Below are 18,554 nucleotides of genomic sequence, written 5' to 3' on the forward strand. Positions count from 1 at the left end.
CAGCATGGGAAGTGAAGAAACAGAAAAGGTCTCAGTGAAGGAGGGATTCTGATCACAGGGACATGGGATAGAGATCCGCAGTGCCCATGTCAGGGTTTCTCATGGGCAGGTGTGATTTCTGTTCAGAGTCTGCAAAAGAACCTTAGACCACGAGGGAGAGGAGCAAGGGGCCACCTCCACGTGATGCTAGAGGCAGAGTGAGAGCCTGGAGTTCATGGGATGGGAGTTAACATCCCTAGTGGTGCTTGGCCACTAAAATTCTCCTTCGTGGATAGCATTTGTGTTGTTACCCCTCACATGAGTGTGATGGTACAGATGACAGCTGTGCAGGGACAGAAGAGGCCAAGGGTTTCCCCTTGACACGTGGGGGCAGTAAACAAGGCCAAGAACCTGACCTCTGAGTCACTGGAGACCTCTGTGATAGGTCAACGCATCAGTGGATTGATGATGTATTAACATATTTTCTGACGTGCCCATCAAGAGGCCCCAATTGAATGTGGAGTGCAAGGTGGCTTTGTAGCGCCTCTCTAAGGAGACACAGAACTAGATACATACACACACACACAAGTGTGCCTACAGACACATACAGACAGTATATCACAGGAGCTAGAGCTTAGAAATGAAATAATGTAGCCAGAACTATCCCTTTATGATCCTGATTTCATAAACAAGAGTTCAAGGAGAAGAATTGTCTGATAAGATCTAGAGCCTTGCTTTCTGTGTTCCTTGCTTCATTATTTTGGTTCCTGGTCCTAGATTATGTAAGAAGGAGGGAACTCGGCGTGGTCTGTGAGAGGAGAGGAATGAAAGAGGGAAGTTCTCTCCCCACCCTACTTGTGTTTATCCCCTTGTCTTCCAATGTTGAGAACTTGGGTTCTGCTTAGATTTGAGTCTTGGTTTTGTCATTACCTGTCTTGGTGACCTCAGCCAATTCATTACACTTTGCTTTTCAACTGATACAACAGCAAAATAGTTCTACTTACCTCCTGGAGGTTTTGACCGAGTGAAAGGAGATAACGTCTGTCATGCCATTGCTGGCACATAGAAAGTGCTATTCACAAGATAGCAACATTTTGGTATCATTTTCATAAAGATTGTTTTCTCCAATATCCACAATCCTTACCAGATGAATTTCTGCAGAGCTCAGGTGAGGCCAAAGAGCTTCTAAGCCTGTGGCTTTCACTCCTCTTCACAGGTAGGGAATTGATTGCCTGCTGGTCTAGCACCTGGTAGCAGTACCTTTACGGGTATATATGCTGGATGAAGGGTCAGTTGTTGGCTTGGAGAGTGGATCCTAGTCTTTTCTTCTTGATGTCGAGGAGACAGGACTGGGATGGTCGGGAATGATGAGGGTTGATATTCCCAGTCCTGCAGAGGAGCGGATGGATGCACAGTGAAGGCTGGCGTGCTCGTGTAGTTCTCGGAGGTGGAGTCGAGGAGCCTAGATTCCTCCTCCAGGAGCAGGGTGGCCAGTGATTAGAGTAATTTGGAAATATTCAACAGGTTATAAAGTCTCTCCAAACCCAGCTCCCCCAGGTCTTCATTGCAGACCAAGTCAAAGTAATTGCTCGGACTCATTTTCACTCTTCTCCAGCTGTGCCCTCAGGGCATGCAGTGCCTGGCAGGAGTAAACATTCCCCAAGTTTTTCCAGAGCAAGAATGGGCTAGAAAGTTTCCAGGAGAGTGTGTCCCCAGTGTCCAAGTTTGGGGTGGCCTTTCTAGGATCTTTGATGGAGTGTTGGCTCCTCTCTTCCGCTGTTCAGCAGAAACTTCAAACTACTCTTTGGAGCTGCAGGGATTATCCTCCAGCTGAGCTCCTGAACTTCCTCCTGCCCATGTTGGAAGCTTTTTTTTTTAAAGTGTGGCATAGGGTGGGAGTTATACTTTCTTTTAACTTCCATGCTGATATTAGGACTACTAAATTTTTAGATTCTTAGAAATAAAAGGGTCTACATGTTACGTGCTCAACTTCTTGTAGGTGTCCCTTTTATACCAGCCTAGAATAATGGCCATTTTTTCCTATAATTTAGTGCCTCCTGCCAGAGAAAGGTCATGACATTTTGTAGAGGACCATGGTGGGTGTGAACCATGCTCTGATATTAGCAATTTAAACTGTTATTTTACTTACTCTCCTTTTAAATGGGCATAACAACAAAAACAGCAACAATAATAAAGCTCCTTATAAAGTTATAACGCAGATCAGTTGAGATGAGATCCGAATAGTTCTTAAACCATAGTCTGGAGCGTAATTTGCTTTGTTTTGAATGTCACTCAGTAAATGTCAATTGTTATCTCACTTCCTCTTACTCTCGTCCTGTAATTGTTGACCTAGTCTCCTAAATGTTCTAGGAGACTAAGCACCCGGTAGGCTTTGGAGCCTTTGTTAACTTGCACTTTCCTCTGGTTAAGTTCCAGGTCAGGCCTATGGCCCCTGTTGTTACCTGCCCTATGCTCTGAGCACTGTCCAGTTCCTGGGTGTTTTAGTTTGCTAAAGTTGCTGAAATGCAATATACCAGAAATGCGTTGGCTTCTTCAGTGGGGATTTGCAAACTTACAATCTTGAATTTCTGAAGTCATGAAAATGTCCAAATCAAGGCACCATCAGACGACATCCTCTGTCAGATGGCTAGGCACATGGGTCTGCTGGTCTCTCCCTTCTCTTCTGGGTTTCGTTGTTTCTAGCTTCTGGCTCCAGTGTTTTCCTCTCTGTTTCTCTCTCAGCTTCTGTGTGTGTCCTTCTCTCAGCTTCTCTGTGTTTCATTCTCTTATAACAGTCTCTAGTAAGAGCTATACGAACCCCTATGAATGAGGTGGGTCGCATTTTAACTTAAGCTCTTATACAGCAAAGACCCAAGTTACAATGGGCCCACACCTTTAGGAATGGAACATGATCTTTTTAGGAACATGGTCTTTTCTGGGGTCCATAACACCTCCAAGCCATCACACCAGGACAGCTCTGTCCAGACACAGAGAGATTTCAGCCCATGAAAGATATTTTCTTACTCAGAATTTCTTACTACTGTCATGCTTATTTATTGCATACAATTTAGATGTAAGGAATCCTATGAGGGTATAGAAGACAACTATGATGAAAATGATGCTTTAGCTCTCAAAAAAAACTGCAAATACAGTCCATGTACAGAGTGACTACAGTGTTTATTAACTTGTGCAAGAATCGCGGACCCCACCTCCCTAAAAGGAGAATAACTCTGAATGATAGAGGTTAAATTTAATTGTATTTTGGAAAATTCCATTCCGTTTATTGCCCTTCTCATTTAAGGACATTAAAAAAAAATGACTTATGAAATCTATTTCCATATTAAGAGAAAGTTAGAACACCTTAAGTACTTGGAAGAAAACGTATGCTTGAGAGCAATTTAAAAAGGGAACAGGAAGTTTTATAGAGATATCTTTTTTCATGTTCTTAATAGATTAAAATAAGAGGCACTAAACTCAGAGAAAAATTTAGGAAAAAATGAAATGAACCTGGAAACAGTAGACAGAAATGAATAAAAAGCAGAAAAAAGATTTAAATTAGAATTTTAGGCAAAATTGGTATTTCAGAAAATAAATTAGTAATGTTAATGATGGACTTCAGAATTCCTTCTAGAAGGGAGATTCAAAGGATGGAATTTAAAACAAACAGAAGTCAAATAGTAGAGAGAATGTGCGGATCTAACTTAAAAATAATAGTAATTCCACAATGAAAAACTAGGATAGCTCTAAAGCAAAAATTTAAAAGATAATATTGTAACAACAGAGAACAGCAACAGAAAAAGATAATGTTATAGATAATCAAAACCCTGAGATTGCAAAGTATAAGCCTTACTGTACTGTGGCATTTATTAATGAAAATATTCCAAATAGTATCCTAGTGATATTCATTACTTTAATGATAGGAATGATATTATTTAAGACAAAACATTTTAATGATTGAGAATAACAGGTCACCTCAAGAGAAAGAGAAGTTCACATTGGCTTCAATAGTTCTCCCTACAAAACACCAAACGTCAGAAACATTGCAGAATTGTCAGTTTTAAGAACTCAATTTCTGAACTCAAAAGTCTGACACCAGCTAGATCATTAATGTTGTAACTATGTTTACAAAACTAAATGGTGGGCGGTGCGATGGTGGCTTAGTGGTAGAATTCTCACCTGCTGTGCTGGAGACCCAGGTTTGATTCTTGGTGTCTGCCCATGCAAAACAAACAAACAACTAAATGAAAAACCTGAAAATATTTCTTAAAAAAAAATTTATTGAAACAAATATATATATTGTGAATAATCTGTATTTCCAATCTTTCAATATGTTATCACAATGAATTTGAGGACTGTGAAAGAATGTACATTTGTTTTTATGGATTTTTTAATTGCATCTATGAATATAACCACAATGTGCATTTTTTTTACTTGCTCATAATGTTGTAAAAAGGGTTTCGACAATAATCTTTGGGGTTAAAATTTTTAAACCTAATTTATTTGTTAAGGTTCAACCAAATTGTTGCGCAGCTCTAGAGGTCGTGTGGGAAAAGGGACTTGTCTACTGGCTAGAGTGAGTGACCCCAGTTACTGAGGGAAATTGCATTGTTGTTCTGTGGAGGTGGCATGGACAGCTATGTCTGGATCTCCAGGGATCCTCTGGGGTGACTCTTGGCATTTCCATGTCCAAAAGCAAAGATTAATAGGTACTTTGACATCCAGAAAGAAAAGAGGTGGCACAAGTGAGGATTCCACCCTCTCAGCAATGAACCTTTGGGTCACCTTGCTGGTTCTGGTGTCACCATCTTTTCCCAATTGTTCTCCGGCCTTAGTGGAAACAACTTCTTCCTGCAGTTATCACCTCTGGGTTACCTCAGCATCTGTCTTCTTTCTCTTTCAGTCTCAGTATCTGTGTATACAATTCCGTATTAAATCATCTTTGTTTAAAAATACTTGGTGGGATTTCTGTTTCCTGGCCAGACTCTGACAGACTCATGGTCAGGTTCATGTGTCAACTTGGCTAGGTGGTGGTTCCTGTTTGTCTGGTCAGGCAAGTGCTGGCCTGTCCGTTGCTATAAGGACATTTCATGGACTTAAATCATGATTACATCAGCTGCATCCACAGCTGATTGCATTTGTAATCAGCTAAGGAGAGTGTCTTCTGCAATGAGTGATGTTTCATCTAATCACTGGAAGGCTTTTAAGGAGAATTTAGAAGAGAAAGTCTTCCTTCCTGCTTCAGCCTGTGAGTCTCTCCTGTGGAGTTTGTTGTTGACCTTCATTGGAGTTATCAGTTTGTGGCCTACCCTACAGACCTTGGACTCTACCTTCCCACAGTTACATGAGACACTTAATTTTATATCAGTGGATATTTCCTGCTGACTCTGTTCCTCCAGAGAACACTAGAACACTAACTAATTCACATACAACTACTTGGTCTTTTCTAGACTTAGTCAAACCTGGGATACTAGTCCATGAAGCAAATTAAATGACCATTTTCAGTATTACTCAGGATGGTGTATTAGGCAGCATCAAAAGGAAATAGTTAAGACAAATGATGATTGAGTTGACATATAGAAGCAATTTTTTTTGCAGTTAAAGCTACAAATTCTTTTCATGTTATAAATTCTTTTTGATTTAAATACGTAAGTTCTTTGTATTGTCAAAAGCATAGTGGAGATGTCATCTCCCCATTTCTAATTTTAGTTACAGTGAGGAATAGTGTGAGATTGACTCAGAACTAAAATAGAATTGAATTTCCCTAAGAATCTCCATCTCCTCAACTCTTCATTATACTAACCTCTTGGGCACATTTAAAAATTTTTAAATGAAATTTATGTATTTATTGAGGCATATAGATGTTCTTGGTTATAAATACATATATATGTAAATATATATGTATCTACACACACATACTCAAATGTATGTACATACGCATTAGGTTTTTTCTGAACTAATTGAGAGTACATCACCTATTATATTATCTTTAGCTCCTTAGTTATTCAGTATGTATTTTCCAAGAACAAGGACATTCTTGTTTATAACATAGTACAGTCATCAAACTCAGGATTAACACTGAACTAATCCTTCCATCTGTTCCAGTTTTGTCAATTGTCCTAATAAGGCCCTTTATACTATGGCAATATTTTTCTTCTATGAGATCCCATGCAGGACCATGCCTTGCATTTCTTGTCTTAATGCAGTTTTATCTAGCTATATTATATATTCACATACCTTATAATCATTTGAAGTATACACTAATGGTTCACAGTATAATCATATAGCTATAGATTTTTGAACATTTTCATTCTCTAAAAATTTAAGAATAAAAATAAAAATAAAAATAAAAAAAAGAATACCCAAAACATCTCACACACCCCATACACCCCCTATTATTTATTTATTTTTTATCTTTATTTTCTTACTCATCTGTCCATACACTGGATAAAGGGAGTGTCAGTGACAAGTTTTTCACAGTCACACAGTCATACGTAAAAGCTATATAGTTATTCAGTCATCTTCAAGAATCAAGTCTACTGGATTACAGTTAAACAGTTTCAGGTATTCCCTCTAACTTCTCCAATACACCAAAAACCGAAAGGGGATATCTATATACTGTATAAGATTAACCTCCAGAATGATCTCTCAGCTCTATTTGGTATCTCTCAGCCACTGGAAACTTTATTTTGTTTCATTTCTCCTCTTCCTTTTGGTCAAGAAGGCTTTCTTACTCCCTCAATGCCAGGTCCAGGCTAGTCCCCACGAGCCAGGTCCCACATTGCCAGGGAGATTTACACCCCTGGGAGCTATGTCCCACATAGTGGGGGAGTGCAGTGGGCTCACCTGCAGAGTCAGCTTAGAGAGAGAGGCCACATCTGAGCAACAAAAGGGGCTCTCTGAGGGTGACTCTTAGGCATAATCATAAGTAGGCTTAGCTTTGCCTCTGCATGAACGAGTTTCATATGGGCAAGCCCCAAGGTTGAGGATTTGGGCCATCAAACTGCAGTGCCCAATGATTGTGAGAATATCAGGTCTTCTTTGGTTGGGGAAGTTTAATATTTCCACCTTTTTCCTCAGTCCCTCAAGGAGACTTGGCAATTTTTTAAAAAAATTTTCTGCCCAGATTACTCTGGGATGTGCATCACACAAACCTGTACAAACCAACAAGATCTCCCTGCCTAATCAAAGTTCCATGTAATTGTGGTGCTTGAATAAGATGACTCTACAAGTTAGATTACATAGTATGCTAGCAAAAATATAAATTTTGCACCAAATAAGCATTTCTTCCTTTGGACTCATGCAGAAGTTGAAGTTTTAAACATCCTTTACCTTATTTCTACCTGGATCAGCTTCATTCATATCTCTAATTGAAGTATGATCACTTCTTCAGTGTTTTTAGCAGTTGCTGCATGGAGTAATGCTGACTTTCATAGCTGCAGAACTCTAGCTCTGAGTCTCAGGTGTCACACAAATGACCCAAAGTTCCAGGGACTGATCAGGTTATATGCAAAGAACTCAGAACCTCAAATTTAGAAATAACAGTTACAACTCCAGAATAGAAGCGACTGCTGTAAGGTCTTACAATCTAGGAACCTTTACGATAGGCTTCAACCTGATAGCCTATGCTCTCAAATTCAGTTCTCAGACTTTGCACATTATAGTTAGTTCATATTAGTGAGGCATTATAGTATCTTTCTCTTCATTTCTGGCTTATTTCATTCGACATACTGTCCTCAAGTTTCGTTCATGTAGTTGAATGCCTCACAACTTCATTCCTTCTTACAGCTGCTCAATACTCCATTGTATGTATACACCACAGTTCCTTCTTCCTTTCCTGGTCAATGCACCCTTCCTCCACCTCCATCCATTGCAACTGTGAGCACTACTGCCATAACCACCAATGTGTAAATGTCCATTTGAGTCCCTGCTCTCAGTTCCTCCAAGCATACCCTTAACTATGGGGTTGCAGGATCCTATTGATCATATTGCAGGATCATATGGCAGGTCCTGTGAAGCCACCACACTGCCCTCTAGAAGGGCTGCACCACTCTACTTACCTACCATCCATGATTCTCTCTCTCTCTCAATATTTTCTCCAACACTTGTACATTTCTGTTCATTTTTGAACAGTTATATTCATATACCATATAACCCAACCTAAGTAAAAAAATCAGTGGTTCCCAGTATGATTATATAGCCATGCATCATCAACACAATCTATATGAAGACATTTCCAATTCTTCTGCAAAGAATCCCAGACTCCTCACCCATATTCCCTGCTTATTGACATTTAGCTGTGTCCAATTGCCTTTGTTATGTATTACAATGTTACTGTTAACTGCAGACCCTAGTATGCATTGATTGTATTTTTACCTCAATGCCATCCCACTTCAACACCTTGCAATGCTGACATTCATTTGTTCTTCTTCATGCAAAAACATTCTTATATTTGTACATTTAATCTCCATCATTGACCACTCAAGGCATTCCTAAGCTGTACCGTCTCAGTCTTTATCCTCTATCTTTCTTTCTGGTGTCATATATGCCCCCACCTCAACCATACTCACACTCAACTTTGTTCAGTAAATTTAAAATATTGTGTTACCATTAGATAGTGTTGTGCTATCCATTTCTGGATCTTTACAATAAGTTCTGTTGAACATCCTTCAACATCAAATACCCAATATCCACCCTCTTTCTATCTCCTGATAACCTGTGTTCTCAAATTTTAACTCTCAAAGTTCACTCATTAATGTTAGTTCATATTATTGAGACCATACAGTATTTGTCCTTTTTTTTTCTGGCTAATTTCACTCAGCATAACGTCCTCAAGTTTCATCCACATTATTACATGGTTCATGACTTTAGTCTGTTAAAGCTATATAATATTCCATACTATGAATATACCACCAGTTTGTTTAGCCACTTGTCTGTTGATGGACATTTGAGCTATTTCCATCTCTTGGCAATCATGAATAATGCTGCTATATGCATTGGTGTGCAAATGTCTGTTTGTGTCATTGCCTTCAATTCCTGTGAATATATACCTAGTAATGCAATTGCTGGATTATATGACAATTCTATGCTTAATTTCCTAGGAACAGCCAAACTGCCTTCCAGAGTGGTTGTACCATTCTACATTCCCACCAACAACTGACTAAGTGTGTCTCTTTCCCCACATCCACTCCAGCATTTGTAAAGTTTTCTGTTTTTTTGATAATGACCATTCTAGTAGGTGTGAGATAACATCTCATTGTAATTTTGATTTGCATTTCCCTAATAGCCAGTGAGATTGGGCATCTTTTCAAATGTTTTTGAGCCTTTTGTATTTGCTTTTCTGATAAATGTCTGTCTATGTCTTTTGCCCATTTTTAAATTGGGTTGTTTGTCTTTTGTTGTTAAGTTGTAGAATCTCTTTATATATTCTGAATATTAAATCCTTACCTCATATATGGTTACCAAATATTGTCTCCCATTGCACAGGCTGCCTGTTTACTTTCTTGATAAAGTCCTTTGATGCACAAAGTGTTTAATTTAGAGGGGATCCCATTCATCTCTTCTTTTTTTCATTGCTTGTGTTTTGGGTGTAAGATCTAAGATTTATGGCCTTAGTTCTAATTTTTAAGTCTTTGAACCATTTTGAGTTAATTATTTTGTGTAAGGTACGAGATATGGGTCCTCTCTCATCCTTTTGGATATGAATATCCAGTTCTCCAATACCATTTATTGAAGAGACTGCTCTGTCCCGGTTGAGTTGGCTTGACTGCCATAGATGAGAAGGTCTATTTCTGAACTCAATTCTATTTCCATTGGTCAGTATATCTATCTTTATACCAGTACCATGCTGTTTTGATCACTGTAGCTTTGTAATATGCTTTAAAGTCAAGAAGACCTCCCACTTCATTCCTCTTTCTCAAGATATTTTTTACTATTTGGGACACTCTGCCCTTCCAAATAAATTTGGTTATTGTGTTTTCTATTTCTGCCAGGAAAGTTGGGATTTTAATTGGTATTGCATTGAATCTATCAATCAGTTTGTGTAGAATTGAGATCTTAACTATATTCAGTCTTCCAATCCATAAATGTGGTATGTCCTTAAATTTATTTAGGTCTTCTTTGATTTCAGTTAGTAATTTCTTGTAGTTTTTTGTGTCTAGGTCATTTGTGGCCTTGGTTAATTTATTCCCAAATATTTGATTCTTTTAGTTGCTATTGTAAATGGATTTTTTTCTTTCCAATTTCCTCCTCAGATTGCTCATTAGTGGTGTATAGAAACCCTACTAAATTTTTGGTGTTGATACGACATGCCACTTTGCTGTACTCATTTATTAGCTCTAGTCGTTTTGCTGTAGTGTTTTTTTTTTGGAATTTTTGACATATACTTTTATATGTGGCCACAGTGATGTACGCTGTGGTGACCCCCACAGCAAACAGTAAGAGTTTTACTTCTTCTCTTCCAATTCGGATGCTTTTTACCTTTTTATTTTGTCAAATTGCTCTAGCTAGAACTTCCAGCACAATGCCAATTAACAGTGGTGACAGTGGGCATCCTTGTCTTGTTCCTGATCTTAGAGGGAATGCTTTCGGTCTTTCCCCATTGCATATGAAGATAACTCTGAGTTTTTCATATATTCCCTTTATCATGTTGAGGAAGTTGCCCTCTATTCGTATCCTTTGAAGTGTTTTTATCAAGAGAGGATGTTGAATTTAATCAAATGCCTTTTATGCATCAATCGAAATGATGTGTTTCTTCCCCCTTTGATTTGTTGATATGGTGTATTACATTAATTGATTGTGTTGTGTTGAACCAGGCTTGCATACCTGGAATAAATCCCACTTGGTCATGTTGTATAATTCTTTTTTTGTGCTGCTGGATTTGATTTGCAAGTATTTTATTGAGCATATTTGCATCTACATTCATTAAAGAGATTGGTCTGTAATTTTCTTTTCCTGTAGTATCTTTTTCTGCCTTTGGTATTAAGGTGATGTTGGCTTCATAGAATGAGATAGGTAGCTTTCCTTCCTCTTCAGTTTTTTGGAAGAGTTTTAGCAGTATTAGAATTCACATGTGAAACCATCTGGTTCTGGACTATTCTTTTTTGGGATCTTCTTGATGCCTGATTCAATCTCTTTACCTGTGATTGGTTTGTTGAGGTAGTTGCTTCTTCTTGAGTCAGTATTGGTTGTTCATGCTTTTCTAGGAAGTTGTCCATTTTTTTCTGTGTGGTCTAGTTTATTAGCATATGATTGCTCATTGTATCCTCTTCTTACCATCTTAATTTCTATGGGGTCAGTACTTATGCCCATCTACCATTTCTGATTTTCTTTATTTGTGTCCTCTTTCTCTCTTTTATTTTGTTTTTTTTCATCTTACTAAGATTTCACTGATTTTATCAAAGACCCAACTTCTGTGTTTTTCATTCTCTCTGTCATTTTCATATTTTCTATTTCATGCATTCCCTGATCTAATCTTTATTATTTCTTTCTTTCTATTTGCTTTGGGTTTAGTTTTCTGTTCTTTTTATAGTTCTTCCAGGTGAACATTTAATTCCTCATTTTTTGCTCTTTCTTCTTTTCTTAATATAGGCATTTAGGGCAATAAATTTCCCGCACAACACTGCCTTTGCTGCATCCCATAAGATTTGATATGTTGTATTTTTATTTGCCTTGGGATATTTACTGATTTCTCTGGTAATATCTTCCTTGACTCATTGGTTGTTTAAGAGTGTGTTGTTTAGTCTCCATATATTTGTGAATTTTCCAACCTTCTGCTTGTTAATGATTTCCAACTTCATTCTACTATGATCTGAGAAAGTGTTTTGTATAATTTCAATCTTTTAAAATTTATTGAGATTCGCTTTGCAACCCAATATGTGCTGTATCCTAGAGAATGATCCATGAGCACTTGGGAAAAATGTGTGTTCTGCTATTTTGGGATGTAATGTTCTGTAAATGTCTGTCAGATCTAGTTCAATTATCCTACTACTCAAAATCTCTGTTTCTTTATTGATCTTCTGAATAAATGGGAATCATATGTTTTAATTGGAGAGTTTAATCCATTAACATTTAATGTTATTACAGTAAAGGCAGTACTTTCTTCTCCCATTTTGTCTTTTGGATTTTAGGTCTTAACTTATTTTTTTTTCCTCTCTTTTTACCCATGTGCCTCCTATGTGACAGAGAAGCCCCAGACATGATTGGCCTTTCTGAAGAGAAGGTTTCCTGTCATTGGTACCTTATTTTGGACATTTTCACAGCCTTATTCATTTCTGGAATACCACATTCTAGCAGTTTTAGCGACCTGAAGGTTGGTGCAAGGAAATCTAGGGAGGAGGAAATGATTTTGTTTTTGCACATCTCACCTCATACACCTCACCCCCCATCAAAATCAGAGCTTATTAGTAAAAACGAATAAGAGAATGGCTATTAGGACAGCAACTACAGTGTTAACTACATCAATCTTTACTTTGGCGTTTCATGATTTTTTGACTAATTTATAAATGTTTCCCTTAATCTAAGCTTATAAAATCTTGTTCTTTCTCATGAATTCTTCTTGTAATTTTATGGTTTCAATTTTTAAATAAACAAATCAAATCTTTGCTTCATTTGGAATTTGGCATACAGAGTGTGGTGTACTGAATTATGCACCTAATTTAGATAGGTTCTTGGTCTCAATCTGCATTCCTGTGGGTGTGAACCCACTGTATATAGAATCTCTTGAAGATGCTGTTTTAAGCTAAGGTGTGTCCCAACTGAATGGGGCTGGGTGAGAAGATTTGGCATCGATTTACGTTTTTTTTCAGAACTTTTAAAAGTCTGGCCTAATAGAAGATAGTGGGATTCTCATATCTTCTTCTGCGTTTATTTTGTTGTGGTATGTTATTTTGATTGAAGTATATGAGGAAAATTCAGTCTTATACAGATATGTAACTGGACAAGAGGGTGTTTTGAAAGTTTTCCAATTAATTGTGGATATTCTTTGTACTACATTATCATTTGACAGGTGACAGTTTTTAAAAGTTGGTAGTAATGTGGAATCTGATACCATAACAATGAACTTTTAATCCTCTACGACATTAAAATCCATAGGCCTATCTTGCATTTTGAGTTGATCTTTTGCCCATGCATGATTTCATCACCTAACACATGGATCATTTGGAAAATATTGGCTCACAGAGTTATTCAGATTTTCCAAATATAGACTCATTTCATTATATGATATATATTAAAAGTGATATATGTTAATATCACTACTGATCTCATTAGAAAAGTCTTGAAGTATTGAGAAGCTGTCAAGCTGACCAGAGTGAATACAACTTTTCCAAAATTTCAAAATTGGCTTGAAAGCTCAAATATTATCACTGATAACAATACTTTTGGTTGTTCTTTGTACGGTGAAAAGGAAAACATTCATATTGAGATAATATCTGCCAAATATCCAAGTCTGAGTTACTGTAGTTTATCAGTCAAGTGTCCTTTCAAATAGAAATGATGCTCCATGAAGTGGCTAATTCCATTCAAATTTAAGCAATCATACAAATACATGCTCTCCAGACAAAATTCTGTTTTGGGATGCATATGTGTTTTATGTGTCCTTTTTTTTTAAATTTTAATTCTGCTACTGAGCCACTGTTGTACCTCCCCCTGTCCTTTTATTTCATCATACAGAATATTAAAAAGATGGTTGAGTTTTTACTGTTTTATCAAGGACATTCTTTGGTTTAGGATTTTATCTAATGCTCTCTCCACATCTATTGAGAGAGCTATATTGTTTCTGTCAATTTGCCTATATAGTAAATAACATTTATGGATTAAAAAATATCAAATTATTTTTATATCCCAGTGATAAATCCAAGTCATTCATTGTGTATATTATTATTATTACTAAAATGCTCATCTAATTCAATTTGCAAGCATTTGTTTAGGAATCCTGTATCTGTATTCTAAGTAAAATTAGCCCTTGCCCTTTTCCTTTTTTGCACTCTTTTTCTCCTTTGGTACCAAGTGACGTGGACTTCATAGAAAAGTTGGGAAGTTCAACTTGTTTTTCTGTTTTCTGGAAGAATTTGTAAAAAAATTGGATGACCCATAACTTGATAAAACTTGTCTGTAAAACCACTGGTTTTATTTATTATTTTTTTTTTTGGGGGGGGAATATCTTTAACCACTGTGTCAGTTCTTCTAATAGTTATAGGACAATTAAATTTTTCCATTTCTTCTTGAGCCAGCTCTGGTAAGTCACATTTTCCCTGATTCATTCATCTTGTCCAAATGTTCAAAATTATTGGCCTATAGATGTTGACAATTTTCTTTTTCAATTGTTCTAATCTCAGTGTTATCTTTCATTTTATCCTTATTTTCTTTTCCATTGTGGTGTTTATCTGCGCCTTCTTTCTTTCCCTTGATCAGTGTTCCAGAAGTTCATCCTCTTTGCTATTAAACAACTAGAATAAGCAAACTGATCAAGTCAGAATTTAGAATATAGACTACCAGGGGACAGGCTTGGAGTAGGGAATAGGGGGTTAAGGCTCAAAATGTACAGAGTTTCTATTTGGGATAATGGGAAAGTTTTGGTGGTGGGTGGTGGTGATGGTAGCACAGCACCGAAAACATTGAAATGTTATCTGAATGCGTTTTAAAAGGAGGGAAATGTTAGACTGTATATATGATACTAGAATAAAAACCTTTTAAAAAATTCCGTGGAACTTCACAACACAAACAGTAAACCCTAAGTTAAACTGTGGATTATAGTTTATAGTATTTTCATCAGTCATAATGTGCTTGATTAAAGTGATGAAAATGTGCTTTCATCAGTCCTAGCAAATGAACCACACCAAAGCAAATGTTAATAATAGGGTGGTATATGGGAATCTTTTCTTTTAGCACGATTATTCTGTAAACCCACAAATTCTCTAATTAAAAAATAAATAAATAACAAATGGAATGACCAACCGCCCCCCGCCAAAAAAAGAGAACACACCTTTGGTATTTTTTATCCTTTCCATTATATTTTTGTTTTCTATTTCATTGATTACTACTTCCTATTCCCTTATCTCCTTTCTATAATCCCTGGGCTTATATCATTGTTCATTTTTGCAGAATCCTAAGATACTTAGCTCAGTAAACATGAAGCCTTCTCTTTTCCTAATGTAATCACTTAAGGCTGTAAGTCCTCAAAGAACAATGCTTGTCATGTCCTCAAGTTTTGACATGTAATATCTTTATAATCACTTAGTTTAATTATTTCCAAATTTGCATTTTGATTTCTTTCTAACCTTGAGTATTTTACCAGTGTGTTTTCTAATGTCCAGTCATTTGGGAGCTCTCTATTCACCGTTTCTGATCATTTACTTCCAAGCCAATTGAATTGGCCTGTCTAGTCCCTGAAATTTGTTGAGGCATTCTTTAAGATCCAGTACACGATTAGTTCCTGAAAATGTTCCATGTGTGCCCATGAAAAACATTCACATTTCAATTGTTAGAGGCTGTACATCAGGTAAGTCCAGTTTTAGCCTGTTAGCCATGCTGTTAAAATCTTCCACATTTTCACCAATCCTCTGTCCACCCAACTCATCAATAATCAGGAGAGGACTATCAAAAAATTTTTTCCTGATGGTGATCTTGTGAATATCTCCCTGTAATTGTACCAAATTCACTTTATATATTTTGAGATACCCTTTTAGGTGGATAAACACTTAAAATTGCTTTATCTTAGTGATTTAAACAATGACCAGGCCTATGCAAGGTTTTGGGACCTGAAGTTATACAGTTTGGTGGTCCTGTGTAAGAAAAAGAATACAAATTACAAATAAAAAACTATTGTTGAGGCCCTTTCAACAGAGGGGTGTAAAGCTTAAACTTCATTTGCTTCATGGAGTGTCTTCGTACTTTCCCAATTTTCCTCAGGTTGTAACACCTGTCTTTCTTAATAAAGTTTTTGATTTAGGTTTCTTTTAACTAATGTTAATATAGCCAAATTCTGGGCGGGCCACAGTGGCTCAGTGGCAGCGTTCTCACCTGCCATGCTGGGGGCCTGGATTCATTTCCTCGTGCCAGCCCATGAATTAAAAAAAAATTATATATATATAATATATATAATCAGAAGAATATATAGCTAAATTCTTCTGATTATTATTTTCCCAATATGCCTGTTTCTATTCTTTTGTTTTCAAATTTTATGTATTCTTATGCTTTCACTGTGTCTCTTTTAAAATAGCATATATCTGTATTTTATTTTTTAATCAATCTGTTAAATATTACCTTCTAACTGATGAGTTAGGTTCATTTACATTTTGTGTGATTATTGTCAACCTCCCTCAGTAGACTGTAAGCTCCTTATTGCTTTTTGTAACCCAATTTCAGGCCCTTAGTAAGCATTCAGTCATTGTCAGTTGAATGAATTAACAAATAACCGAATGATCATCAAATCAATTCAACTCTGCCTTTCCCTTAAAGTCTACTCCAAGCTGCAAAGTTCTGAGGGACACTGGAGTACACATACATGTCTTTTCTTCACCCCAAATCTATAGGCTCCTTCTGAGCTGGATCTACATCCTACTCAGTTTTTTTAGATCCCACAGGCTAATGCCTTGCAGATGGTGGAAATTCCCAGTCTCTACGTCAATGCCCTGTTTCCAAAATTACTCTTACGTCGATCTCTGAAAGGCTTTCCCCAGGAGAAGCCTTCCCAGGGCTCCATGCATGTCCTTGTTCCTCAGGCTGTAGATGAAAGGGTTCATCATGGGGGTCACCACAGCGTACATCACTGTGGCCACAGAGTCTTTCATGGAGTAGGTGTGGAGGGGCTGCAGATACACCATACAAAGTGTCCCATAGAACAGGGAGACCACAGCCAGATGGGAGGCACAGGTGGAGAAGGCTTTGTACTTCTTAGAGGCTGAGGGTATTCGGAGGATGGCACTGACAATGCAAACGTAGGACCCAAGCATGAACCCAAAGGGAATGAGGAAGATGAAGCAACCTGTGGCAATCAGCACAAGGTGGTTGATCTGGGTGTTGGAACATGCGAGCCTCAGCAAGACATACATCTCACAGAAGATGTAATGGATCTTCCGGGACCCACAGAAGGTCAGCTTGGTCATGAGGAGGGTGTGGATGAGCCCATAGAGGACAGAGAAGAACCAACACAAGGCCAGGAGTGAGACACAGGGCCCAGGGCTCATGGCCGTGGTGTAGTGGAGAGGGCGGCAGATGGCCACGTAGCGGTCATATGCCATGACGGCCAGGATGAGGTTGTCCAGGGCCACCAAGGAGACCAGGAAATAGAGCTGCGTCAGGCACCCTGCATAAGAAATGGCTTTGTTCTCAGCCTGAAGGTTCACCAGCATCTTGGGGATTGTGTTGGTGACAAAGAAGAGGTCAGTGAAGGAGAGGTTGGCCAGGAAGAAGTACATGGGAGTGTGCAGGCGGGAGTCCGAGCCGATGGCCAGGATAATGAGCACATTGCCCACCACAGTGACCAGGTACATGGACAGGAACGTCCAAAACAGGATCTGCTGCTGCTTGGGATCTTCTGAGAGCCCCAGGAGCTGGAACTCAGAAGCCCCTGTCTGGTTAACCCCATCCATTTCCCCAGCAGACCACAACATTCACACCAGCAGATGTTTACCGCGTGCCCTCAATTAAGTGAGGACATTCTTATGAGCAAAATCAACTTTCTCAGGGAAAAAAATATCTTAGACTAAACTTCATAATTTTTCACACAACTAACAAAAGTAATAACAAACACACAAAAAATAGAACATGGAAAGTCTTAATGCAATGTAGTCATTCCATCAAATTCTAATCTGGCTGGTTCATAATTATAGGATCAATGTCTATGTTGTTTTTTGGTATGCTGGATGGCGGGGGTCACATTTCATTCTTTTTCCATGTGAGTAGCCTGTTATTGCAGCACCAATTGTTGAATTTTTTTGTTGTTGTTTTGTTTTGGGAAGTGCATGGGCCAGGAATCGATCCTGGGTCTCCTGCATGGCAGGCGAGAATTCTACACCTGAACTGCCCTTGCACCCCCATCTACATCTTTTAAAAAATCCTATCATCTTAAAATACCCTTGAAGAGTTTAAAGATTACACATTTTGTTTACTTGCTATGAGAGCATATAGGTTTTCAAATGATATTTCAACCTGGTCTATGTATCCTAATAAGTGGATATTGTACAATTGGGCACGGGGAGGGGGGAGTAAAAATATTGGAAAGGAGAAGGAAAATTGATCATTACTTTCTGATACGATGATCTGTCCAGAAAATACAAGAGAATTATCTGAAATGATATTAGAAATAAAAAGAGACGTCAGTAAAGTGGCAAATTACAAAATAAATAGACCTAAACCTAATCATCTTCCCAGTAAGCCATATTGCAGTGCTAATTAAGACTGTGCTGTCAGAGCCCTTGGATTCAAATTGTGTTCTTTCACTTACTGTTTGTGACACCTCGACAGGTTACCTGTCTTTAAGCTCTCTAAGACATGCTTTCTTTGTGTGCCAAATGAACTGGGATGAAGATAAAATTAAGCAATAAAGTGCTTAGCACATAGAGCTGGCATGCGGTGAG

At 37.8% G+C, this 18,554-nt stretch overlaps 1 protein-coding gene across 1 annotated transcript; it reads right to left on the reverse strand.

Annotated features, from left to right (window-relative positions):
• Positions 1–16,625: 16,625 nt before the first annotated feature.
• Positions 16,626–17,567, reverse strand: OR1D2 (olfactory receptor family 1 subfamily D member 2). Its single transcript, XM_077163095.1, has one exon. It carries the CDS (start codon positions 17,565–17,567, stop codon positions 16,626–16,628), a length of 942 nt encoding a protein of 313 aa, XP_077019210.1.
• Positions 17,568–18,554: the final 987 nt, after the last annotated feature.

This window comes from Tamandua tetradactyla, chromosome 6, assembly GCF_023851605.1.
Source record: "Tamandua tetradactyla isolate mTamTet1 chromosome 6, mTamTet1.pri, whole genome shotgun sequence".
Taxonomy (NCBI): Eukaryota; Metazoa; Chordata; class Mammalia; order Pilosa; family Myrmecophagidae; genus Tamandua; species Tamandua tetradactyla.

What these genes read in the sequence shown, in the direction of transcription:
- OR1D2 (XM_077163095.1), bottom strand. Translation starts at nt 17,567, where the DNA reads ATGGATGGGGTTAACCAGACAGGGGCTTCTGAGTTCCAGCTCCTGGGG.